At 43.8% G+C, this 27,776-nt stretch overlaps 1 protein-coding gene across 1 annotated transcript in view; it reads right to left on the bottom strand.

The window, feature by feature from the left end:
• Positions 1-524: 524 nt before the first annotated feature.
• Positions 525-27,776, bottom strand: part of trps1 (trichorhinophalangeal syndrome I) — a 104,030-nt gene continuing 76,778 nt past the window's right edge. Inside the window, exons 10-11 of the mRNA XM_072370166.1 lie at positions 7,974-8,096; positions 525-4,014 (exon numbers count right to left, since the gene is read on the bottom strand). Coding sequence (XP_072226267.1) covers positions 2,413-4,014; positions 7,974-8,096 — 1,725 coding nt within the window. The 3' untranslated portion in view covers positions 525-2,412. The remainder of the gene's footprint in view (positions 4,015-7,973; positions 8,097-27,776) is intronic.

The raw sequence follows: 27,776 nt of genomic DNA, 5'->3' as shown, positions 1-27,776 counted from the left end.
AAAATACCTTCTTTTTTTTTTTTTTACCCCCCTGACATTCTTCAGCGTTCCTTTTGCTAATATTTGACCTTTATTGATGCCCTACAGAGGCGTCCCCTTCTTCTTCTGTCGTTTTTTTTCGAGCAACTAAGGCAGCGAGGCTGGAGGAATCGTACTCCCATTAAATCAGTTCACCAGATGAGCAATAAGATGACTTTCAAGTATCCGACCTGTGACTCTATGGTAATGGTAAAAAAAATGGTTAAAATTTTTTTTAAAATGCCAAAAGGTCAAATTTGGTAAGTCAGACTCAGTTGTGGTAAACCTTTTTTTTGGATTAAGAGCAATTAATGATAAATGTGTTGGATGGATCAGTTGGAACTGAAAAGAACATGACAATTTTACTTCATAAAAATGAAAATGATGTAACTTTAGAATGACTTCCCATGGTTTTTTTTCCTAGTATTACTTAAGTCTAACATGTAACAGCTCCCATCGATAGAAAAGGCAGCATATTTTGCAGATTTTTTTTTGTTTTTAAAAGATGCTAACGTGCTACATAGAGGTAACCTACTGAACTCTCAGTAACATGAGATAAAACACTGTAGGCAAGACTCCCCGTAAGACTCTACAGAGAAGGAGCGCTTATACAATTGACCCAAACAGTTGATCCTTTTGATTAAATGCAGGGTTTTACTCCCTAAGATCCTTAGTCTCTCTATAAAACTTTGTAACCTAAAAACAATATGTAGGCATTAAGGAAAAAAAAAACACAAACGAAAAAAAAAAAGTTATATACTAAAATCATCTCGACCTATCAACAAATTTAAAAAAAAACACACATATACTGAAGAAAACATAAGAGAACGATATGTGTGACATGCTAAACAGACCATTCAACAGGTAGAAATGATGCGTCACATGCTGTGAAACAGGCGGGTTGGTGTGCAACACGTGTGACCCCTGAGGACTGAGAACTGAGCCGCGAGCCTTCATTCCGTTTTACATCATCATTTGGGGACGGACAAACCCTTTGATCCTCACTCACATACTGCAAAATGCAATCACACGAACGCACACACGCACACAACCCCCTCTGCTGCTGTACCATTGCTGTTAGACGGCTGTCGTCGTCGTAACGAGTCTCGTTGAGAACGCAAACAACAAACAGCTCAAAAAAACCCCCCAAAAAAACAACTCACATAGTCTAATTTTTATAGTACCGTTTCCTGCAAAAAAGCATTATTTGCCTTTACAAAACAACATATAAGAACATGTAGCAAATTGCATTTTTGTACGATAATACCATCATCATTATTATTATTATTATTATTACCATTTTCATTATTAATATAAATGTTAAGCAGGTTAATAGATAGTTGTTCTATTAGGCAGGCAGCCAGGCACATAGCTAGTATCATGGCACAGAGGGAAGGTAGAAAATAATGTCACTTAGTTTGATCCAAATGGATGACGAGAACACTTCAGTCCAGACTTGAGACCTCTCCCATCGGTTTGAACTGGCTTTAAGCAGTTTTAAAAAAAAAAAATGAAAAGAAAAAGTCAGGGTCGAATCGAGCCCAAGCAGTCTTCAGCCACCATGCAGCAATGGCGATTTGCATTGATCCAGAGGCTTGATGAGTTTGAGAAAGAACGGGGCACGAGTGAAACCAGCTGAACCGCAGCCGAGCACCTCGCTGGTCTCAAACAAACCAGGTCAAGAAGTCACAGTCTGACTTGTTTGGGGTTTTTTTCTTATCCATTTACAACGCAGAGAAAGAGAGAGACAGAGAGGAAGAGAGGAAGAGAGAGAGAGAGAGAGAAACATGCTCTGGGCAGGAACAACAGAAGTTCCAACCAGATCAGATCCGGTTTAAACCCAAACGAAACGCATGAGTCTAGTTTGGACCAGCGTGTTAGCGTGATGCAGAAGAAATGAACTCGGCCAAGTCTAAGTGTTTTGCTTCAGGTTTTTTTTCCTTATTTTGCGCTCCAATGTTTGGTGGCTATGCATTTGCCAAGCTCCTCGAAACTTATCCCAAATAAGACCAGTCTGACTTTCAGTCCAGCCTCCAGTCGTCTTAAATGGAACGCACGTGAAGTGGCGGCCCCTGAACGGTGATTTCAGCTGCATGCCCGCACCCCGTTGACTTCCTGCCACCGAGTGACTGTTACTACAAAGAACAAAGGATTCGGGCCGCTTCTCCAGACTGCCTCTGCCGTTGTTCAGCTGGGTCCTGCAATGGTGCTTTTTTTTTGTTGTTTTTTCTTTAACCGTTTGACAGTGGAGTGCTTCCAGCATTAAGGATGCGTTCCATTTAGTGCCCAAGATAAGCCCATTTAGACATGAGCTAGCCTCCAGGAACATGAAGGCATAGAGCTTATTCATCCAATAACACATTTTTAAAGGTCTGCATGAGTCAGAGACATTGTTTAATTTTCGTCGGTGATCCCGTCCAACTTCTCAGACTCTGCAACAATCGTCACCTCGGTGGTGTTTGTGATGTCATCTTTGATATCCGACACCATTTTGTCTCCCGATTCCTCATCTGTTATGGAAAACTCCTCTCCTTTTACCTCCTTTTCAGCTCCTGTTCCACTGTCATTGGCATCATGGTCTGTATTTTCTTTAGCTTGGTTGTCACTACATGTTCCCATGACGACATCACTTTCACCTGTGATGTCGGCCTCTTTCTGTTCTGACGTCACATCTCGACATTCGCGCTCTGACATCACCGTTGCGTTCTGAACCTCGCCGTCTTGCACGTGACCCCCCTGTTGTGATATTTTCTCTGTGTACCTGTGTAAGCCCCGCTGTATGTGTGTGGTGAAGTCATAGCGATCTGCACACACGTGGAGGCAAAAACTGCATTGGTATGGTCCCTTGTCGCCGTGGCAACTCATGTGCAGGGCATACATGACTTCATCTAGGAAGTAGATCCCACAGTGGATGCAGCGATTGGTAAGGTCATCCTGCGTTGCCACGTCCGCCAGCGTGCGATTTGATGCGACATCTGACTGACATTTAGTCAAATCCTCGTTCACTCCTTTCCCCGTCTCCTCACTTTGGTTCCCTCCTTCATCTGTCCTCTCCTCCTCCTCTTTCTCTTTCCAGTTCCCTCTCAACCTCTCAGTCAGAGGCGAGTCCTGCCTTCTCCTTTCGGCACCATTTGTTGACAAATGTGCGTTTACAGCACTTGCATCCCTTTGTCTTATTGCGAGATCCAAAGGAGCATCGTTTTCTAACGATGATGAGGAGGAGGAGGTCTGCGTATGAAGAGGAGGGGGATAGTGAGCGGGGGCGGGAGGTGGCGGGAGGGGAGAGTAGGGAGAGGCGCAGTAAGGCACCGTGTAGCTTTGCTGATGATGCTGCACAGGAGTCACCATTGCACCCAGATAGTGGGTGTTGTTTCCGAGGCTACCAGGGCTGCTCAGATTACTAATGCTACCAGGGACCCCAGAGGCAGCTGCCATCTTATACTTGGTCCAGAATCTGAGCCAATCTGACTCAGGTGTCAAATCAGGTGAGAGGGTTAAAGGAAGGGGCAACGAGAAAAGGGGATATTGATATTTTTCAATAGGTGAACCCGGAGGTGAATAACTAGACGGTTTGGATGGGCGCATGTACTTTTCAATCGGACTTCCTCTTTCGGATCCTCCTCCCTTCCCCCCGTCTAATTTTGATGTTATGCCCCCCTCTGTAATACCCCCATTGCCCTCAGCTACCATGGCCGAGGCAGGATGGGATGGGAGGAGGAGAGGAGGCATGCGTCTGTGGATCTCCAGCGTCTGATTGGCTAAGAAGGCTTGAGTGGATCGGGGCGAGCGCGAGCGAGGTGAAGGCTGCTGGTTTTTCCCCGATGAACAGCTTCTGTCCGACTCCTCGCCGTTCATGCGCTCCTCGCTGGCGATTCGCTGTTGCTTTGGGGCGGGGTTGTCAGACGACACCGAATCGGGGTTGAGGCGCTTTCGGGTTCGCCGTCGAATGATTTGCTCCCCGTTGTTCTGCTTGATGATGTTAAGAGGTCTGGGTGTCTGAAAAAGAAGAGAAAAAGGGAGAGAAGTTAACAACATAAAGCCAATGAGCTACCTAATAAGTGTCAAACGGACCTATTTCGGCATAACTTCACTAAGATTAAATAAAAAAGAACAAGTGGTTTCAGATACTGAGTGAGCCATGCGTAAGCAGCTTGAGGAACAATCAGCTTTGGGTTTCAGTCTCAGTCCGCTCAGCGCAGTGATTAACTGAACATGAAGTATTTTGATATTTGGTGACAAATACAAACAAGGCCGTGCCTGAATCTGCAGCTCCAAACCTGCATCTGTCGCGTCTCATTTTCCACAAATTTCCTCTAAAAACAACCTTAACAACCATAAGTTAAGACATTTGGCACTTTTAGAACCACCTGTGACTGTTAAAGCAAACCACTCCTGATTTCCTGTATTTTTTTGCCCTAACCACAAGGGGGTGCAATCACATCTAATGTAAATAAAGTTGGAGGACTGGCGTTTTATTTTACAGCAACAAGTCTGTCCCACTCAAAGTCCGCGATCGGGTCCAACTGTATGGAACACATTCATCCTCATCAGAAATCTCTCTCAAAAAGGGGGAGTTTATGTTCAAAGCACAATCCCAAAGAGTCAAAACTGATTAGAACCACAATACACAATTCCTATATTATTCCTAAAATATATTCCTTTAATAATTGTGACTTAGTCCATTCCCACTGCAGCAGGAAAAATATTTCTAAACGAATTAGGCTTTTTAATCTGCCAGTAAAACAAACTCCACAGAGTCTGTCGTCATTAAACAACTTAATGAGCATAATAAATAGTAACCTCTACATGGAAGTAAAGCTCAGAGGCCTTTCAAAGTTATTTAAATCAGTTTATCTGATTTTAAACAGTCAGCCTAAAATAATTTGACACACGTTTCTCTGGAGGCAGTTTTCAACTTTTTTTAGCTGTATGGTGACTTCTGCGTCTCTTTAACATTTAGTTTTAGCTTGTGTTTGTTTTCTATGAGATATAAGGATAAAGGGGCGAAAACAAAGGAATTTAAGGAAAATAGAACCAGCTGTAACATGCTGCAACAATGCATCCGCTGTCTGCTCATGAATACACAGTAAGCCTCTGTGCATACGTACGTATTCATGCTGAAAGCCCATCGTGTGCATTTAGGTGAAAAAGTCATTTCTACTGGGAGTGTATCGCGGATTACTCATGCAAATATTTGAGATGCTAACAGGCATTCATGACACAAAGATTGACATGTCAACATATTATTGTTAACAACTACAAGTCCGCTGTGCTTATGTGAGCAAACTCAACGTACAATAAGGACGGCTGACACTGATTCATACACATGTTTGGACAGGTGTCGTCCTTCAGCGGGCTAACAGTCTCCGCTGTTAAGCAGGAGCTGCTGCAATGAGGATTTTTACAATTTAGACACGACATCAGTATCACAAACTAGATCACTGAGAGCAGCGGCGGCCTAAACGCTGACAAAAAAAGTTTCTCGGGCTCTCTGTGAAGATGGGACTTTGTGTTTCCAGCTGAAGAGAAGCAAACAAAAAGGTGAGATAAACTGCAAGGGAAGAAGGAGGAGGAGGAAGGTCGTGTACAAAGAAGAAAGCCATAAGGACGCACAAGACTCCCACTTTCACACTACATTACACTATCTTTGTAAGCAGGAGCTAAATGGGACTGACTAAATAGAGTAATACTGGAAGACAGTTACATTTTACTGCAGTTTGAGCTTCATGAGCTCTATGAAATAAGCATGTAGCGTGAATCTCAGCTGCTCACAGTTCTTCATCTCTGCTAATGAGAGAGGAATACGATTTGAAGACGCTGCTCCTCTCCTCTTCTTCACTGTGCCAGTTAACAGCCCATCGTCTTGGGCTTTTGGTATCTTTCAGTGAGGAAAATTAATATTTGGTCCCTTTTAACACCGTTTGAGAATGTTTTGCAGCCGCAGGAGTTCCGTCCTTTTTAACCCATTACTGATATCAAAAGGTGGACGGTCATTTCTAGGATTTTTGTATTTACAGTCCTGTGTTGGCAGCATTACAACGGCCTTGTCTGCTCTACAGACTTTCATGCTTGTAGTGTTGGTTTGGTCCAAGTCTTGGTCTTTGCTACTGCTGGTACACATAATTGCCGTTCAACTTATCTGTTTTTACATCTCCTTCCTTCTTTTCTCCAATGCTCCCTTCTACATTTTCTCATAATCTCTCCATCCCCCTTCAACGCTCACTGTTCATACACCCCCCCCCCACTTCATTATCTCCCTCTGCCTCTGTCTTTTTCTCAGTCTTTTTCTCTGCCTTTATTTGCTCCCCCCCTCTACTTTCCCCTCCCTCCCATTGTGTCTACCTTTTTCTGCCTCTTTATTCATAACTCTCCCTTCCCCTCTCAGACTCTCAAGTGTTTTACTAGCTGCTATCCTCTCTAATAATGTGTGTAGAGCGTATAAAACTTTTATTATGGGATATAAAAAATGGTTGTCGTGAAGGCTGCCAAGAGTTGAGGGAGCAGGGACGTGATTGGAGCAGCAGATGAGATGAACGGGTTCAACCAAGGACATCCGCAGGGGCAGAAAGAAGGAAACTTCGGTAGCTTGTCATCTTCTCAAAAGGCCTTTGAGGCTCCATTTGATAATTGCTCGGGCGTTAACATGTTCTGCCCACTGATGTCTTTATCAAAACTCATCTGTCACATCAAAACATTCACTGTAACTTATACAAGCTGGCCTAAAAACAGAGTGTGAAACATGAATCTGCTAACTCCAGAGCAACTGTGTGTGTCATGCTGATAACATTCGTCAAGGACACAGTTAGGTTCCACACCTGGAGAACATGTCTGAAGTGAAAAAGCTTGTTATTCTGAAGTCAAATAAATTCCAGGCTGGGTCTTTATCTCAGCTGCACTTCACGCTGTTTAATTAAATTTGGAACTTCCAGTGACTTTCCTCAGGCTTAGATGGCAAACTTGATTCATTTCCATTGAACTGGCTGACGGTGACTGCCCTGTAACTCCCAGCACCCACAAAATGAAATATCAAACAACTTTTCCTTCTACTTTTTCACAGCAGGATTCACAAAACAGATTCTGGAATTTAACTGCGGCATGCACCATTTAGTTTGAGCCATAATTGCTAATTAGCCACACTGGAGGAGTGATGATCAGTGGTCAATGCCATCCCAATTTATGCACTATAGCCCAACAGCAGTCTATAAAATGGCAACAGTACAACTTTTATGAGCCACATTTGAGTGGACCTGAGTTCAGCCCCACGAATGAATGTCTTTGTCATGATCGATGCAAATTTCATCTCACAAGTTTGATTCCCTCTACATCTATTCAATAAATAATGAGGAGAATTTTCAGTTTATTATTTTCAAAATACCATCATAAAACTTCCATGCTTTACTACAAAAAAAGTCTGTTTTTTTAGAAATAAGATGATTTATAAATCAAGGTATGAATGACACGGACATAAAACCCCTCAGTAGAAGCCTTTGGAGTACAGGCTGGAATAAAAAAAATGGAAAATGCTTCTGAGGTGGGTGCTCGGGAAAGAAGAAATCAATTGAGAGAAAACTACTATTTAGTTGTAGATATTACCATGAAATGATGATTTTTCATTACAAGGAGAAAGTTCTAATTATCATCTGATCATCAAAATTAAATCATGAGACACAGTGTGGTTCAATCAAAATCTTACTGAGCATTAAGATTTATTTTCTCTTTGCGCTAGTCTGAAAAACAAAATAATAAACAAATAACTTCATGAGGGAAAACAAGCAGACAATCTCAAAATTGACCAGTGTATTAAAACTATATCTTTCCTCAGTTACTCTGTAGATGCTAAGATTTTTCCCACAGGGCTTCTACTTAATTTTGCCGCGGCTAATAGAGCCTAAAGCGTGATGCACAGCTGCGGTCGACACAGCATCTCCTTGCATGCCGTGCCGCTGATGACCTACCGAATGCAGTTTTTGGTATAAACCACATGCGTTGCAGACGTAGCCCCCATTAGCGTTTTTCCTCCACAGTGATGTCTTGGTGGTCAGACAGTTTGCGCAGAAAACCCCGCTGCCTCTGCGTCGCTGTGGAGAGAGAGAGAGAGAGAGAGCGACAGGCGACATCAGACATTAAAAGTGACAGCAAAGGCTGATAAGGAAACGTTGGCAGGATGGGAGCGATAACAAGTAATGAAGAGGAAAGGAGAAGAAGATAAACCCGAAAATGTTGACTTCATTTTAATTCCTTTCATTTCTTTTTAATTTCAGTGACATTTAAGACAAATGGACCTGTAGTTGAGCTTAGTTTAGTGGCCGAGTCTGGTGGCTGACAGATGATGGGCTCTCGTTTATCATGCCAAAATGAGAAACCCCATTAAAAAAAAAACATTTCTACTCTCTGCTGCTCTTTCTATTGAAAATATCCACTTGATTTGAATAACTTGTGTTTATACGTGAATATGTGCGACTCTTGAGGTACCGCGGTCATTTTGAAAGACACGCAAAGTGTCTTTGCTCTAAAGTGCAGCAGGTACTTTATGGTCGAGACTTGCTTTGACTTTTACTGTATTATCATACGCGTCCTCATATCCACACCTCTGCAGTTCATGGTGCAGCAGAGCACAGAGAAGTAGTGTATGCAGGGAGGGGCGGCGGAGGGGTGAAAAGGCCAATTGTTGTAGCAATGTGCTCCATCACAGTAATGAGCCAATCAAAACGTTTCTCCATCCCATTAAGTCTTTGGCCCCACTCACCACCTTCATGACCCTGAGAGGACAGCGCACCTCATCTTTCTCCTCCACAAATCTGTTTCTCTTTCTCTGATTAAATGTCCAGCAAACCTGTTCTATTGTTTCTCGAAGATAAAATCTCGGCACCGTTCCTTTTGTGTTTTCATTTCTCCCTCTCGCCAATCTTTCCAACCCTTTTCTCAACTACAGAGAGATCCTCTGCTTTTTCCGCCATGATGACAACTCAATGATCAAGCAACTGAGTTTCCATCTCCTGGCGAAGATATTCATGGCAGTCTTTTAAAATGTTGCTTCATCAGGCATTTTTGTCTATTTGGAATGAAAACATTTCAACATTTCATTCCAACATTTTTTTGGAATGAAAATATTCCAAATAGAAAGGCTACGCAGCATGCTACGCTTCAGGCTGCGCTTCAGGCTACGCTGCAGGCTACTACGCTGCAGGCTACTACGCTGCAGGCTACGCAGCAGGCTACGCTGCATGCTACGCTTCAGGCTACGCTTCAGGCTACGCTGCAGGCTACGCTGCAGGCTACGCTGCAGGCTACGCTGCAGGCTACGCTTCAGGCTACGCTGCATGCTACGCTGCAGGCTACTACGCTGCAGGCTACGCATCAGGCTACGCTGCAGGCTACTACGCTGCAGGCTATGCAGCAGGCTATGCAGCAGGCTACGCTTCAGGCTACGCTGCAGGCTACGCATCAGGCTACGCTGCAGGCTACTACGCTGCAGGCTACGCAGCAGGCTACGCTGCAGGCTACTACGCTGCAGGCTACGCAGCAGGCTACGCTGCATGCTACGCTTCAGGCTACGCTGCATGCTACGCTTCAGGCTACGCTGCAGGCTACGCAGCAGGCTACGCAGCAGGCTACGCTGCAGGCTACGCTGCAGGCTACGCATCAGGCTACGCTGCAGGCTACTACGCTGCAGGCTACGCAGCAGGCTACGCTGCATGCTACGCTTCAGGCTACGCTGCATGCTACGCTTCAGGCTACGCTGCAGGCTACGCTGCAGGCTACTACGCTGCAGGCTACGCTGCAGGCTACGCTGCAGGCTACGCATCAGGCTACGCTGCAGGCTACTACGCTGCAGGCTACGCTGCAGGCTACGCTGCAGGCTACGCTTCAGGCGACGCTTCAAGCTACGCTGCATTAAAACAAACTAAATAGAAGCTAACAAAAAGGGGAGTAAAAAGAGAGAGAGAAAGGTCTTCAGGAATTATTTTCGAGTGGCGATGTTGTAGTTGCTTTTTGTCAAGGCGAGCCTTCGTTTCATCAGAGGAGAGAAAGCCGATTGTTTCGGGGAACAATCATGTAACCAAGGGGTGTTTTATCTCCCCTAATGAGCTCATTCTGAAAAAAGACAAAACATTTTCTGAAGCGAGCAGAAAGATCTTTTTGCAAAGCCAATGCGCCTCTTCAAAATGTGCATCAACAATATTCAAATATATTGAAACCAGAGCAGTGTTGATTTTATCTTAAATCCAGATCTGCTGTGTTCATTCTTTCTCTCTGGTATGTCGATCTGTGTTGTCTGCCTCCCTCCATCGTGGACTTTTTGACCACGAGGACCTTTTCCTGTCAGTGCTGGTTTCTTGTTGTTTTATGGTCAAGACACAGCTGAGGGCGAAGCATTATTTTTCCCAGACACTCAGTTCTACAAGTGAAAAACACAGAAGAGCACTTTGCTTCAGTCAGGCTTTCTGTAGTCTCAGAGTCACAGATGGAGCCACTATTAGCTCTTCCATGGAGCATCTGTTTTGTGCTGCCAGCTAAAACCACGGGAGCCTGGTGAACGCAGTGCCTCTTAGTTTATTTTTGCATTCTAATGCACTGGATAGATCACGGAGCAATTAACCACTTTACGTCTCTTTTGGGAACACACGCAGACATGTACGGACACTGTATGGCTTGCCATTTGAAGAAGGAGACGATGCTGCAGCTGTGAAAAGATGCTGCTTTAATTCCGCTTGGCGGGTTTGGAGAATCCGTCCGGCTTATAAATGTAAAGGTGTTGAGAATTAATATCAAGAGGAAGTATTAAGTCTCCATTCTGCGATGTTAGGTTCTCTCGAGTAATCAGGAATCTTGAAAGTTAAACAGCTGTACCAGTATTTAAAGATTAGGCATTGATTTGTTTTAATAGCTCATTTGTTTCCTTAATGTAATTTTAGCTCATAAACAGGCATCTTTGATGGCATTCTTCATACTGTCTGGTCTGATTAGGATAGTAGAAGAGAAAAAAAAAAGAACAGAAGTATTAGGATATATTTAGAGATTCATTAGAAAGGAACAGGATGGATGTGTATATTCATTCTGGAAAAACTTGTCTCTGAATATGTATAATAAACCATCCTGTTTCCATTAATGCTGCCTGTAATAAACACCTGAGTTAATTTCAACAGAGTCTCTATGGAACATGTGTTTTCAACCATCTGACATCAGACAGAAGAACGCTTACATGACCGAATCCTCGGTGGCACACTGAGCCACAGAGACTGCGTGCACATGTGTGTGTGTGTGTGTGTATGGCGCACACACACACACACACACCATACGGTCACCACATGTAGAGAGACAGAGCCAGGTGATTGATTGATGTACGCTTCCTGTGTGCGTCTGTGTGAGTGCGCGCGCGCCTGTGAGTGCGTGTCTAGCGTTGCAAGCCAAACAGTGCGTCTGTCATCAGAATTCAGTTTCCCTCCGAGCGCCCAAATCACTCACATATGGCCCCCACAGCTGCCCCTCTTTGCAACACACACACACACACACCTGAAAGTAGCTGCTTCCACTGGCTAATGAAGGCAAGCTAGATTTGGATGAGAGGCCACAAATTCGACAAGTGTGCATGTGTTAGAGATACCTTGGTTGGACCTGCACTACAACGATAGCACAGTGCATGTGTCTGTATGTGTGCATGGGAGGGAGTGGTTCAGATGTCAGTTAGACGGGAAAATATAGAAATAGAGCCCACAACTACCAAACGCCCTAACGTACACACACGCACACACGACATTTGGCTCGTGATCTCTCACTTCCTTTTCAATCATCAGCTGGTTGGCTTGATATTTGTCGAAATGTGCAAGCTCACATGTCTCAACTGTACTCACACCAACACACACGGACACTCATAAATCAACGTAAACACACTGTTGAATAGTAAGTACTGTATATGTCTGTCTCAGTATCTCAGCAAAGTTTCTGTGCTGGGCAAACTGGTATGTACAAACAAACCGTGTGTGAATCAGTGTATGTTTTGCTGATTTATTACTAATACCTGGCCTCTCCCACTCACCCCAGCCTCGTGAAAAGGGCTTTGGTTAATTAGAGCTCAGAGCCTTAATGGCATCTATTTATCTGCGGCCTATAATCATTCAGTCGGCACCACCAACAACGCCCTCTGACACACACACATAGAAACACAAACCGGTTAGCGAATGCATTTGGAAAGACAGATGTGCCCTCAAAACTCAAAGATGTGAAATGGTCAGAAACTGTAACTCATTACGAAGCACTGCAGTCACTCAGGCCAAAACAGAGCCTCATAATGAAGCTTATTTTCGATGGTTAGATTTCAAATTCGAGTCTTCAAAACCTGAAAATGTAAAATCACTGGAATCTTCATCATCCTGAACTGAGGAGGCTGGACTGTCAGCCAACACCCCACCACGAGCACTTCAATGACACTAAATCTTGACCCCATTTTCATCAAGTAAGCAATGCCATCTCGCTATGCAGCTAACATCTGGCAAGTTAACTACGTTGGTGTCGCTCTGTGAATACGTTTTCTCTAGATGCCAAACACCAACATCTGGAGCAGCATCATCAGCGGCACATGTCTAAGAATGAATAATGGGATTTTTCCAACAAAGCAGTTTTGGTGCTGAAGCAGGTTTTCTTTCCTTTTCTTGCTCCAGCACTTAAGAACCGGTGCGCCACCAGTACTGACTCTTTGCTGGGCCATTTGGAGAACCTGTTTGAAACAGCCTATATAATTCCAATTTGCAGCACAGTTCATACAAACCAATCTGCCTCTGGAATTGAGGTCAGCGTTGCAAGGGAAGAACCTGAGAGGAGGAACCATCACCCTAGCACTGCGGTCCTCTACAGAGTACTAGCAATACTAGAACGAGGTTCAGACATGTATTGCAAGAGTCAATGACATGCAATGACATGGCTCTGTGGTGGCTTTCTGGTTGTGGTGAGATCAAACCAGTACTCAGCTAGAACCAGCTTAGAACTAGTACTGGCACCAGTCCTGAAACAGCTCTGGAACCTGTCTGGCTGAAAAGGGGTATGAGTTGCCTTGTGTTCCTACTTGTCTGACTGGTATGTACGGTTCGTTTGTGCTAGTGTGAGGATTGTCAAGCCCTTTCAGTTGCCTTTTATTGTGCTATTAAGCCCTAATTTGACATAAATTGGGACTTCGAGAGGTTAACAACATGTATTTTTAATAGCATGCTTTTCTTTCAAACTATTACCACGTTTAATTGTGCTTTTGGAATTCCTGAGAACTCTAAGGGTAGTTGGGAGGAACTCATCAGACAGACTCCAACACTGAGAGGTTGACAGTGTTCGCTGTCGCATGTCATATCATTTTCACGATGTTAATGAAAAAGCCAGCAGGAATTAAGAGTACAATCTACACAGGCGAGAGTGCATATAAAACAACATTTACTGGTTTAATAACTCTCACAATCAGCTTGGTGAATCTCTGCTCTAATGCACAAACAGCTCTAGCAGAAAGCCTTTTTGTCCCTTGTGGTGTTAGATTTAATGCAAGAATGCATAAACGAGGCTACACGACCTGACTGCTGTATGTTGCAGAAAGTAAGCACTCCGAGAACAGGCTGCATTTTATCTTCGCATGTGTCAATACTCTGATTCAAAATGTGTACTTCTTTGCCAACTTTCCATTACATGGGTCACAGTGGCTGCTATTCTTTAAAGTCAAACAGAAGGTAGGAGCTGTTTACAATGGCTTTTTCTGACTCCACTCATATAATGCACAAATAAATCATAACTTCATTTGGGATATTTATTCCGCATCAGACATATGGCGTAACCACACAGTGGCTAAACACTTCAGCTGCGGTTTTGAATCCCCGTTGAGATTCTCCTGAAGCCATACATTTACAGATGTTAAACCAACTGCTTACACTGCAGTTGGATCTTAATGGAGGAGCTGGTCGGTACAGATAAGCATCCGAAGGTTCAGGCCCTTTTACAACACACTGAGCCCTTTAAGTGTATTTTAGCATCTGTAAGCAATGTGTGACAACATCTCTCCGAGCTCTGGCGGTGGAGCTTCACTCGACAGATCTGCGGCCCGCACCAGCTGATGCGTCTCAGAAAATTCAGAAATCTATCGTGAAAATAAACGTTGGTTTAAATTTACAAAGTAAAACCAAGGAGTCCTCGAAGTTAGAAAAGTGATAAAACACGGAGAGACACGGTAAAAGGAGGAGGAGGAGGAAGAAATGAGAACGAAAAAGATCGAAGCACCCTGCGGTCTGAAATAAATTAGAAAAAAGGGAGCTTTCTAAACAAAGTCTTTCAAAATGAAATTACATTTAATTCACTTATGGAGTAAGTCAGTCCTACTTATAACACACACATGCGTGCACACGGACTGAGATGCATGCACACACGCATACAATTGTACACGCAGTGACATGCATTAAATCAGCAATTATTTAATCAAGCTAGAAGACTAGCTGGAGGAATTAACTGAATTCCATACTGCCAAGACTAATATCCTATACAATGGATCAGCCACACATGCAGCCTTACATACAGATACAAAAGAGAAGAAGAAACTGAGCTGTGTAGGAGGACACGGGGATAATTCCAGATAAAGATTCCCCTTTCTCTCAGACAGCCACACTGGAAGCATCTGCAGCTAATCTAACAAAGACCCCCTGTAAGCGCTGCCAACCGTACACTATTTGCATGTGCGTAGGTCCGTTTGCATGTTATGCATATGGCTGCAGAAGTCCATCTCTGTGGCTTTGCTCTCCGGCTGCTGTCTGCATTTAAATGATGAATCCTAATAGAATAATTAGGTTTAGGCTGAATGACTTGAAATGACTTCTGCTTGTTGATTCATATCTAACAAGGAGAAAAAAAAACCCATCAACAAGTGGAGAAAAAGACGAGGAAATATCAAAGATTCTGCACTGCCCCGACACCACGTGAGGTGATACGTGGCAATGATGATTAGAAATCCTTTGCGCAGGGGTCAGATTTTCTCTGCGTTCACTGAAGTGGCAATTAAATGAAATTCAGGTGTCGAGGTAGCGGTCGGGTGACACTTTCTAAAGCCAAGACACGGAGAGAGGCAAATTGGTCACAAATAAAGAATGTGCTTAATAAGAAACACAAGGCTCTGGTAAGTAAAGGTTCACTCAAACTGGAGGCCATCTTGCTGGAGAATGTAAAGCTGGCAAAGGCAAAACTCTTGGGAATGAGTGAGGACACACCTGCAGTTCAAAGTGAATGGCTGAAAAGAAAAGCCCTATTTTCTGTGAAATCCAATTTTGTGTGACTGTAACAGACAGATGTCTGTAAGGAGGCTGACAGAAGAGAGAGCGATCCAGCAGTGGATCTGACAGTGGCGGCAAGAATATTCAGCTCTAGTGCTTTGCCCACTCTGGAGTTTCACACCTGACTCCTCTGACCAAGAGAAAGTACACGCCAGAGACGTGTTACACCTTCCGATTCAGTACAGCCATCCAAACACGCCTCCCAGTTTTGCCAAAATTGCTTGAAGACTGCTGACTATCACAGACTCCCCACGGAGAGCAGTTAGGGCGGTATTTATAGAATAAGAAAACATTCTTGTCTTGGAGCATTGTTTGACCAAGCAGAGACAAAGTGGGTTTGAACAAACTTCCAGAAGAACGTGCTACGATTAAAGCAAAAATGTGAGCAGGCAACTACGAAGGAAAGCTGACATTATCACCACTTATGTGAAAAAACAGGCTATTTCAAGACATCTTCACTTAAAGTTTCACATTCTTGCCCGTGTACGCATGCAACTGACAGAAAAGCTAATTAGACAGTTTCAAACTGTAAAAGTCAGGGGAATGAGAGGATTAATTATGAAATGAACCTCTCGGCTGTTCTTTACTTTCATTTAGTCGGAGATGCTGGTGCAGCACAACCACAACATGCAGTAAAGGCTTCGCTTTCCTGCTGATCGTCTGCTCAGAGAGCAGCGGAAAAGAAGCACGGAAGCAAACCCTCTGCCGCTGTCGTCACTCTGAAGGTATGCAACTAAAAGATTAATTGTTGCTTCAGGGATCAACTTACATTTAATAAGATCACGATAGCACTGTGCAGAAGACACGGCGTGGTGTAAAATCTGCTTGGATTGGCTCCGATCCAGCAAGTATTCCAGGTGCAAAGTTTTGGCAGAATCTCGTAAAACGTCCCGTCTAAAATGCAAGCCAGGGTGACAAATTTCAAGTATTGACAGCAAATCATCGAAACAGCCTTACGCAGTCTTTAGTCTCGAGGATTTAGGGAAACTGGAATATCAAAGGCTACCACAATTCTGTTTGGAGACGGTAAACAGTGGCAGATTTGTTGGACTGATTCAGATGGTGAGCAGCATTTGTAACTGCTCCTCTTATGTATTACGATGAATTAGCGTAGAACATGCTCCTTCATTTGTTTTATTCGCATATGGAAATTGTCCACTGCATCTCATTAGTTTCAACAATGAACCAATTATTGATCAGAGTGGCCGACTATCAGTTAAGGAAATTGTGAAAACGTACCCTGCAGCTCTCGTGAAACACTTCCGCAGCCCTCAGATTTCTCAGCCTATTCCGCATTATCTTCCCCCTTTCAGGACAAAATACTCAGCTGCGAGCCTGTTATGAGACTTTTTTTTTTATCAATCGAGGTTGGTGGTCGGGAGAAAATGCGTGAAACTTGTCAAATGAAATCTATCCAAAGTCATTAGGTATGCAGGGCGAGCAGCAGCAGTGGAGTAGAAAGATGCTGGATTTGTAATCATTTACTGCAGTAACACCAGCAAGGGCATTTGGTGCTTTTTAATAATTACAGAACACATGCCATGATAAAAGTGTTTGGGGGGGGGGGGGAGAACACGAGTGACGCTGCTTAAAAAACTTTTCTTTCAACTAGTTTAGCTCCCTGGTTACAAAGGTATTTTGAGGCCAGCTTAAATGGTCAGACTCATTATCAGCTGTCATAAACCCAACCGTACGAGCCAGACTCGCTACGAAAGAGTCAGTTTCACCTCTGCCAAGAGGATCAGGTGGAACAACCTCCTTATCCCTGCAGCCTTAGGCCTGTACGTGATGGTATAAGCAGGAGGGATGTGATGATCACCCGTCATTGATTCGTGTTGGGGGCTTTGGAGACTGAGATAATGATGACTATGGTAATTTGTCTTGTAGTGGTGGCCAGAAACTCTGCATCAGCAGCTTCTATTAGTGACTGTCAGTTTTTATATGTCTTTGTCTTCCAGTTTGCGCGAGATGCTGCAGAACCAATCGAAACCTATGCTTAATAACTGTGTCATGCACTGGGTTGCGATTACAGTCAAACTAAAGATATACCTGCTCCATAAATGTGGAAAAAAGGGCTGGATAAGGTAAAAGGAGACACAACAGCTGTGATCCTTTGTTAGTATAATACTGCAAGATACACATACAAGCACAATGTATATGTCTATAGAACAACAAGCCTCTTAATTTGGGAGCATGACTTTCTTTGAATTTCTGCGTATGCATAACATGTGCGTGTGTGTGTGTAGAAGAATATGTAATGACTGCAGAGAACACCGGAGGAAGATGACATCATGGTGACACACACACTTACGTCTCAACTGTGCACACAAGAAGAGAGGCCAGTGTCTCTCACTCCCATCCATACATGTAAACAAAGATGTGGGCCACAATGCGTGGCCCACTTCCCTCTTTTTCTTTCTTTCAGCCTTTCTGATCACCCGTTTCCGGCCTCTTTTTCCCCCACGCTGCCTTTCTTTGAATTCCTCCTGTGCTCAGCTAACACCGTCGCTGCTGCCTTTTGTTATACGGCGGTGAGGGTCTCAGTTTCCGTGTGACTTAAGAGCGCCAACACGGATTTGGCCACACAAAGGCAAAATCCCATTTTCAGTCACCTAATTTTGATAAACGATAGCAGATGCGGGGGGACTTCACAGTTCCGCGATCTGGGGATAAACCCGATAACAAGTAAACAACGCGGAAAGAGGCTGGAGAGAGTACAGGTGAAGCTTCATCAGAGAGAGAAAAAAAAAAAGAAAAGTTCCACAATGATCTAATTTTGATAAACAGCAGAGCAGGAGCCCATGGACCAGGAGAACACAGCCGGTGTGCATGAGCGCTTGTGTTGTGCACTGGTCTGCATGTAGGCATCTCCTGTGAGTGTGTGTTAGGATCTAAAGTTCTGATATCCAGTTATGTGTGACTGTGTTTCCCAAACAAGTCATACTAACCACTTTGATAGGATAAGATGAGATAAACGGCGTGTTTTCGTCTTGTTGTTACAGTAGAAAAGTCATCCTGGCGCTTTGGCTTTGCGGCACGTTACACTCCATAAAAATAAGTCAGAATGGCACCCATCGGTCACCAAATACTCTCACGGATCAAAACTTTGAAATTGTGTTCAACTCAAGCCAAAGTGAGATCACAACCTGTGATTTGGAGCCAAAAGTAGACAGAAGACCTTCCTACAACTAATAATTGCTTGCATGTTTTTACCTGCTCTAGGTCATTAAAAAGCTACATGTGCACTTACCCGGTGCAAAGTGATTTCTCTTATCTAAAATTATATTTCCTCCACATTTGAGTCTGGAGAGCTGTGACCCACCTCACACTGACCAGTAAAGCGCCATGTCAGTGTGTATCCTTGTGTGTGTGTGTGTGTGTGCATCTGAAAGGGCTGCATGTGAGCGTCGGTGCAAATGTGTGAGTGGAAGGGAGGAAGCATGCGAGTCGTCATGGGAAGGCCCTGTAGGTTGGAATTAACACACAGAGCTGCAACACACACACACACACACACACTTACACACATTGGTGTGCACGTAATCTGGTGTGGAAACCAGGACACTGAAACCTTAACTCACCCCACTGCCCAAGGAATAGAGCGCAGGAGGGGAAAGGATACAAAGAGCTAGAGCAAAAGTTATTATAATGTGCATCCTTAATACCTGAGGTATATCCAGTGGTATTAAGTGTCTTATTAACTGTCTTAAACTCTATTTCATTGTTTATCTGAGAATGCGTCAGTGGGCTGATTCCCACACAGCAAACACTGACATGACCCATTCAGGTGATCTAACTTGGTCATTTAAGAGTAAACTGAACGCAAAGCACTGAAAATGAACCCAGATGTTACACCGTCAGCTAAGCCGTGACTCAAAAAACGCTAAACTGTGTCATCTGAGAGGGAAACGAGATGCCCGAAGAGAATTTCTGAATGGTTTAAGACTCCGCTATTGTTTAGGAAAGGGAAATCCTCTCCTAAATTTAGACAATCCCTTCTGTGCTCTTGTCAAACTGATTTCAGATACATATGTTGGATCATTTCACATCTGTGGGGGGAAAAAATAAAACCCCAAACAGGGATTCTAACAAACCCGGAAACCTTTGACCAAAAGCTCCAAAACCTTGCAACGGGGTTTCAAACATAAATAATAAATGATGGGCAGCTCAGGCACATCAACAACCGCCCGTGGATATTTGGCAGCCTGGTCAAATATTTATGTTGTTATCCCTTTTTTTCCCTTCTTTCTTTTAAATCAGCCCACAGTGTAAAATCCTATTTTATTGTCGAGCGGCACTCATTCCTTGTATGACGACAGCACAATGTAAACACAGTTAATGATAACGCAATCGTGTGCGACAACAAGCCCCATCCGTTACACTGTTGCCAACTTTAGCCTTGCTAACTGTTTTGATGCTTTAAATAACTTATTAAGAGAAAAAACACACCGAGCGGGCCTCTCAGGCCCGTTTGAAACACACCTCTGCTACATCCTGTTATGGACAGTCCCTCCAAAAAGAAAGAGCACCGTGTATCGGTGCATTAACACGATGAATAGAGAATGCACTCCAAATTTAGGGGCTGTTAGGTTGACGAACGAGCATTTTAACCACAATCTTTTTTCAGTGAGCGGCAAGTGACTGCAAACACACACACACACACACAACATTCATACATCTGCACTGCCAAACGACCTTGGACACGATTCTGCAAATCGAGACAGAGGAAAAAAAGCGGGACAAAGAAGAGTTGAAGGAAAGCAGCGAAAGAGGAGTGAGAAACAGGGAGTGTAATGACCAGAAAATGCCTAACAGAGAGTAATCTACCTCACGCATACGACGGTGCACCCACACAAGCCCTGCCAAATGACTTCATCTTCCCAATTAGCCTGGTGGGGAAGAGGAGGAAGCCAGGATGGAGCAAATTGACATAAAGTGAGGGAAATTTTCACATCATTGCCATTATTACAGTTAATTCTAAAGTACAAAGCTCTCCATAACAAGATTTTTCACAATGCAGAAGAGTGAACTAACATTCCCGCTTTTACATTCACAAAGGACTTTTTGTAACAGTCCCCCGGTTTAATCAGGGTATTTACCCACCTGCCACCTGAGTGCTGCCAATAAGCTTTGGAAAATACAGTAAATGCACCTTTTATGGCCATAGGTGGCGGAGGTGGGGGGTGGGGGGCTGTCGCTGGAGTGGAGCATTTACAGTTTCCCTCAGCCTCAGTCTGATATTGTGTCCTTTTTTTTTTTCCTGCTGTATATGAGCGTGTGGGTCAGAGGTCACGGTGGTGGGAAATGAGCAACACTTAGAGGGCACAGGGTTCAAGGTAAACAGAGAGGAGAGGAAACACACGTGGCGTGCACATGCATACACACAGAGTGGCATTCCCTAACAGTTTGGAGAGCACTGGTGCTGACTTAGATAACAGACTTTACCATACAAGTAGAGATACTGAGATGCAGAGCTACAACTCAAAAGAACGGAGTCGCCCTCTGAATGAATCTGAAATATAGTCTGATCCAAAAAGTAAGTTCACGGGTGGCTGACAGCCAGGATGAATCTGTGGCACTGCGCTGAAGTTATGGTTCAGGAGGACAGGCCGGGACTGGTAGTCAAGGTCAGGTCAGTCCACCACAGAAGTGGGTGGGGAAATGAAAGGTGGACACCCGAATGCCTCAGGAGTCCCCAAAAAGAAGGCCTGGGCAGAGCCGGGCCACGTCGTTCCCCTAGACAGAAATATCTAGGAGAGGTTCAAAGTTAGATCTCCATTTTCGATTTCTGCTCCGTTTGCTTTGATTAAAACTCTTGTGTGACACACAATGGTCTAAAGTCATACGCTCGGAACTCGGAAATTTGAGTGTATAAAAATGAGGTGAGCGTTACAGAGATATGATGAAACGTTTCCCTCAGAATTGTGACTGTTACATTGAGACAGACATAAACATATTCCTCTGTTTCTCACTGTCTATTCTTTGCCTGTCCTCTGACAGCTCCATTTCAACCCATCCACCCAGTTTCTTCTCCATATTTAGACAGTTGTGGAAGCAATTCATGCCAAGAGCCCCTGACATTTAAACGTCATTACTGTGGAAATGACAGGAGTGTAGCATTTATTTGAGCAAGGCTCAATATGAGGCAACTGTCAGCAACCCTCTAACAAAATTCACGGTGCTAACAGTGTCCCTTGGCAGCGTCAATAATAGAAAAGTCCATTTGCTGAATGCTTTATACGATGGATCAGATTTGAGGTCAGATAGTGTGTATGCGATGCTCAGGCTGAAGGTAAATCATCATTTATGTGAAGGGACTCATAAATGATGACGTGGCTGCACTTATTACTGAGAAAAAGATATAAGCTGCTCTGAAATGTTCCCCATCAAGGCTCCTGTAACCAGACATACACACTAAAAAAGGAATGTGCCTCATCTAATTAGCTACATTGCTCCCATGTGAAAGCCGCACATTCATTTTGTGTTCCATTCAAATAAAGCCTGCTTTCAGTTGGCCTGGCGATCCTCCTTTCTTGTCACCAGCAAACAGAAGAGGAAAACAAACGTTTGGTACCTCACGAGGAGTAAAAGGTTAGCCTCTTGTTGCACAACAACAGCTCGGTGAGGCCGTAAAAAGAAACTGAACGCTAACGTGAGCACACTCCCAGGCCCTGTTAACACCTGGAATTAACATGCGTCCCGGGCGATCCAATCACTCGTGGACAACTCTTTGGATGTCATTAGCATGCGTCACTGCAAGCATGTGGACGGACCATTTGTGCTCAGAGCTAACTTCCCCACTCCGCACGCAAACCAACACGAACACGCCCTTCACATTCACTTTGCAACGACCAAAGGCAACAGCGCACCCCGAGTCCAGCTTTATCTGTCTAAATTCCTCGTGGTTTTTAAGAGAATTCTAGTTTGTTCTTTTTACGAGATGGAAAAACGCTCCAGATCCACGATTCCGATTAACAGTTTTGCATCGTACTAACGTACACATGCTCATCGGAGCAGTTCAAAAACCTGGGTTTCCTTACCACAGGTATGTTGAAGTTACTTTATAGTCAAAGCCCATAGAATAACATGTACCGTGTTGCCAATCCTGCTTTAGTGTTTCATGGTTATGCGTGCTTAAACATAGCACTTCTTAGTCTGATGGGAACTAAATCCTAAATATAAATCAAAATTGCGAATGAACAAACAATCTAGTGTAAATGTTTATGGTTATTTGCCAGAAGTTGTGGTGCCAAAATAAAAGTCATAGGGTCACTGAAGTCGTAAGGATTTTCTGTCCTGATATTACAAATTTATTCTAGCAAGTTTGTGCCAATCAATTCAATATATGCTGAAATATTTTGCTGAATAAGTGAAAAATGTCTACCATCTGGCCAAAGTCAGGGGTCACAATGGTCCAAAAAAATTGGTCCTCTGAGCATTGTGAATGTCTGCCTCAGATTTCACGGCAATCTTTCAAACAGTTACAGTCAAAATAATTCAGTCCAGGCCGTGTGAGTGAAGCCGGCATTTCCCAAGCTATGCATAGTGCATGTGATTGATTTTCAAAGGAGATCTAAATATCTGTATCCTGTAATTTATGATCGAGTGCCGGTCCGTGTTGCTTTGTGTGCATTTGTTCTGAGTCACCACTAAGGCTCAAGTGATGCTAAGTGGTGCCACAAGCCGCGGGCCCATTTGACATTTCCCACCTCGCCAGGGCCTCAGGGCGGAGTTAGAGACTGAAACATCAATATCTGAATTACTTTCACCCTTTTCTCCAGCCTTCATCCCGCTTGCTGCAAAGGGGCCACACACGGAAGAGGAGAAATGAACACGCACACACACACTTGGGGTGGTGATGGCCGTGCTTTAGCTGTCAAGAGGAACAAAACAGATCAGCTATCCTCCAAGTAGTGCGTCCGCGTGTGTGTGTGTGCAATCGATGTCACATCTTTGTTCCATTTGCTCCAGACAGCAGCACATATGATAACCCTCAAGTTATCAGAGAGACGGGGAGAGAAATGGCTGCTTAGAGAATATCCCCCGACATCCTATTTGTCGGAGGATTTACATGCCGCGATTCCCGCGGCCCTCCATCTGCTGAGAGAACAGCGCCGAAGTGTGGATGTAACGTAATCCGCCGACCAAACTTAGACGTCACGTTATGACACCTCAATGGACTTCTCCATAGTCTTATCACAGATGAGTCCCTGCCCCAGCCAAACAGTCACGTCCCCCAACTAGGTTTAAGCTTGGCTTCGCATCAATCTCGGCTCTGACACCTCCACAGGTGGCCTGCTGAAGCAACATCAAAGTCAGAACTGGAGGCCTCAGCTAAATTTAGCCCCATTCCACCGTGGTGTACTACACTACACTGCAATACACCGTGCTTCACGCATCTTTGCAAACTGTCAGTAGCCGCAAGTTTCGAGCATTCTCATTTCTCATTGTTGTAAATGCACTGAAGTTCTGATTTCATTTGATGCAAAGAACAAATGTTCCATGTCAACATTATCTGCAGTAACAAATATATCTATATTAATTTAAATGCCCTTTTCTATGTACCTGTGCCTGCAAATATCTATCTATCTATCTAGCTATTAATCTACAGCTGCATCAGTTTTTAGGGGGAATAAAAGAATAGCGTGGCATTATTATAATTTATTCATAATTCAACCCTTTACTGGGATGCTAAAGGTGTGGAGGTACCATAGCCAGAGGAATTAACTATCATATTTGTCTCCACAGATGAAAGAGCCGCTCTAAACACTAACACATTCTGCAAAGCACACAGAGTTATAGTGCAGGGTCCCCTGTTCTTGGTTAGTGTGACTGAGCAAAGGCAAACAAAAATGACATTACGATGAGAGGTTTTTGCATCCCTGAAAGAAAACTGGGAAGAATATTAACTCCATTCCAGGAACATAATGAAAATCCTCGCAACAAGAAGCAGCGGTTGAAAAGAACAAGTGAGCAGATTTTTTTTTCTTCTTCGCTCTCTGAGAGGAACGCAGCTGTGTCACTCAAGGACACGGAATCTACATTTTTTCTCCCCATCTGTACTTGTGTGCCACCCCGGCAGAAAGAGAGACCGAGCTATAAAGAGAGAGGAAGAACGAGAAGGAAATGGGGAGAGAAACATGGAAAATGAGGGAGCAAATTACTACTGGAGAACAAGATTTCATCCTAACGGCTTGATATTACCCATGAAACACAGACTCTCACATACACATACACTACATCATTCATCCCGATACAGCCTGAGGGCTGACTTATTCCTCTCACACTGCGACATGCACTCTCATAATGAGAAACACAAGCTTGTAGGCTCACAGAAGACACCTACATTTGGCAAATACCAAGACCTTTAAAGTGATAGTTAGCATGTAGTCATTACTGAGAGGAAGGGAGAAAAAGGGGGAAGAGAGGCAAACAACAAAAAACAGAAAATGACACACAAAAAGGAAGATCCAGAGCGCGGATTTTCCTTTTCTTTTCATCATTATATTTCATCCCCAGCTATATCCAGCCTCAGATCTTGCCACAGTGAGAAAAATGAATAAAAACAATGGAGAGCCTACATGCTGGAGAGGACTGAGCCTTTCCAACAGTAGCTGTGACACAGAAATAAAACACAAATAGACAAAGCAATCTTAAGCGTAACAATGTGTTTTTACTGCAGCTGGCCGAGCTCTTCTTCTGTGTGTTCGCTGGTTATATGAATTTAAGTGTAAATGTAGACCAGACTGGAGCTTACATCTTTCGCTCCGTTGCCAAACATAGCCCCTTCCTCTCTGTGTGCAGACAGTAAACACTCATGTGATGCTGCTTGTACATCTTTGTGTCGAAAGCAGAAACTGCACGATCCCTCTTGTGGGTCAAAAGTGTCACTTAGTGGTGCGGTATCCTCGGTGATTTCTTTTCTATTCACGAAGCTCCAAATCTGTATTTCAGGATAACAACTCTGCATGACATGATTGCGGGAGGTAAACCGATCAAACTGCATTAAAGGAAATTAGGGCTGGCCGATGGGGCCTAAAAATAATCTTTCAACCGCAGAGGCCCCTGATTTACCAAAAAAAAAAAAACTAAAAGGACAATGGGTTTATGTCCACTAAAGCTTTGCATTTTAAATGCTTTCAGGAAGTGGTAAGTTAGTATTACTGGCATCATGTAGTGACAAGACTGGATCAAAGCGAGGCAGCGTGCTAAAAAAAAAGGGCCCGTCAGAGGATGTCATCAGAGGACAAGCCTGTTGCCTTTTGCGGTTGAAGTAAATACAGCGTCGGAGCAGAATTTGAGGAAATACAGAATGTGTTCTGTATGTTCTCTATGAACAGCAAAAAGACATGCAGACAAGAGGATGGTGTTCCTCCGTCAACAAAAACCACTCTTGACAGGGAAATCGGACAGATGACAGCGGCCCACTCTTTCCAAATCACCAGCCAGTTATGGAAAAGATAAGACCGCAAATGAAGAACTGCTAGGAGTTGACAATCCCGGACACAGATGGAGTAAAGAGCCTGTAAATATGCACTGGGGCCAGTTACACTGCAGACAACTGACTCATGTTTGTTAGTGGAGTTACGTGCATGTGAATGTGAGAGAATGTGTTCGTGTGTTTTCTCTGCCGTCAGCTTGAAAATAAAGTGTTCGGACAAAGACAGGAAGCAACACACGTGCACACTCCCATGAATCAACCTCCCGCGCGCACGCGCACACACGCACGGTGAACAACATTGTTATGACAATAACGGCGTTTTACAGCCCACTGTAGCTGCACATCTGGATAGCATCAGGGCGTACAGACACAGATGAAGACACACACACACACAAACACACACACATGCAAGCAGATGATGTCGAAGAGGGGAGATGGCCAAAAAAAGAGAGGCTGCACACGCTGCCAAGAAAAAGGCAAAAATCTTGTTGCTCTTCCCTTTTGCTTCCTCCTCCCCATCTTATCCCTCTTTCCAAATATTTCCTCCTTTTTCCCCCCTCTCTTTCCTTCCTCCTGTTCTCGTTGTCTCTCCTCTAATCCGATACGACAGAGACACAGAGCACAAATCTCTGTGCTGGCAGAGGAAGCACAGAGAGTTTCAAGTGAGAGGGAGGGGAGAAGGGGGTAGAGAGAGATTGACTGTTGAACACTGGTTGAAGTGATTTATGAGGTTGGAATCTGTGCTGGAACATATGTAGACACTCCTTGTCTTTCGTTCGATCTTTCAAGCACACACACGCACACACGCGCGCGCGCACACACACACACACACACGCACACACAGATCACACTCTTTAGCCAAACTAAATGTCTGGAAAGTTGCAGGTTGTTAGTTGGTGAACAGCAGACAAATGCACATTGTGCAGTCACACACTCTGGAAGTTACAGTCATCACACATAAACCGTAGCCGACATAAACCGCACATTACCACACGGACATGTCCGCATTACACTGCTTCGGCTTCTCTGGAGGACCGCGTTTCTTCAGTCGTTTTAGAGACGATCAACCTTTTAGGGGAAAGAGCCGTTACTTTTCAACCTTTATTAGAATTGATAAAAGGACTGACAAAAATCAACCGAGACAGAAACCTTATTCTACAAGGTAACTCTTTGGTTCTTTAGCTTTTCTTTATTTTGAGGGCCTTTTTCTTTTCCGCATGCTGACTCTTAGGGGGGAAAAAACTCTAATCAAATCGAATTGATTCATACTCATGAGCATAAATCAGGAAACCAAACACGTGTCTCTGTTTTGACCTGCAGGAACCTGCATAATTATCTCAACTGAAATAATTACTAATTTGAGCAAATAGTCAGCTGTTAGAAGTACTGCTGGACTGGACTACCAAACACAACCGCCACATGCCGTCTTTTCTCCTCAGTGTCACGTCTCCTGGGATTGAGCGCTACTGGATTTTGAGCTGCAGCAACAATTACTCAGTCGGTAGCAAACATTGTTCATCAGGACATTTCTACAGTGCTATTCTTGTCTTCCAACACAATATCCTCCAGTTCTGATTCACTTTTGACTGTAAAAACACTTTAAACCAGCCCCGCAGCTTCCAATATCAAACGCCGACTGGTCAGACACGACACGACACACATGGAGACGCAGAGCATGGCGAGGATTTGATTGAACATCGGAAAGCGTTCATTTCACGCCTTTTATAACAATACATGAAAATAAATGGAACATTCGGAGTGTCGTTTTGAAAAAAATTAAAAAAGACAATGGAGTATATCGGGGCGGGAACTGTGATGGCAATTCTTCACAGCTCACTGATGCATAACTGACCAAATGATTAACAAAGAATAAACATTCCTAACTCCACCTAACGACAAAAAACACCACTGCCTTTTTAGGCTTTCGATCTCTTAAAAATAAGAAGAACACAAAAAAAAGAAAGATCATTATCAGAACACGGAAAATGAAATTATCAAAACAATTTGTAAAAGCTTCCGGAAAAATCTGTGGC

This window comes from Leuresthes tenuis, unplaced genomic scaffold (genome assembly GCF_036924035.1).
Source record: "Leuresthes tenuis unplaced genomic scaffold, fLeuTen1.0.hap1 SCAF_18, whole genome shotgun sequence".
Lineage (NCBI taxonomy): Eukaryota > Metazoa > Chordata > Actinopteri > Atheriniformes > Atherinopsidae > Leuresthes > Leuresthes tenuis.
The sequence above is the reverse complement of the archived record's forward strand: the minus strand, read 5'-3'. Positions and strand labels throughout refer to the sequence as shown.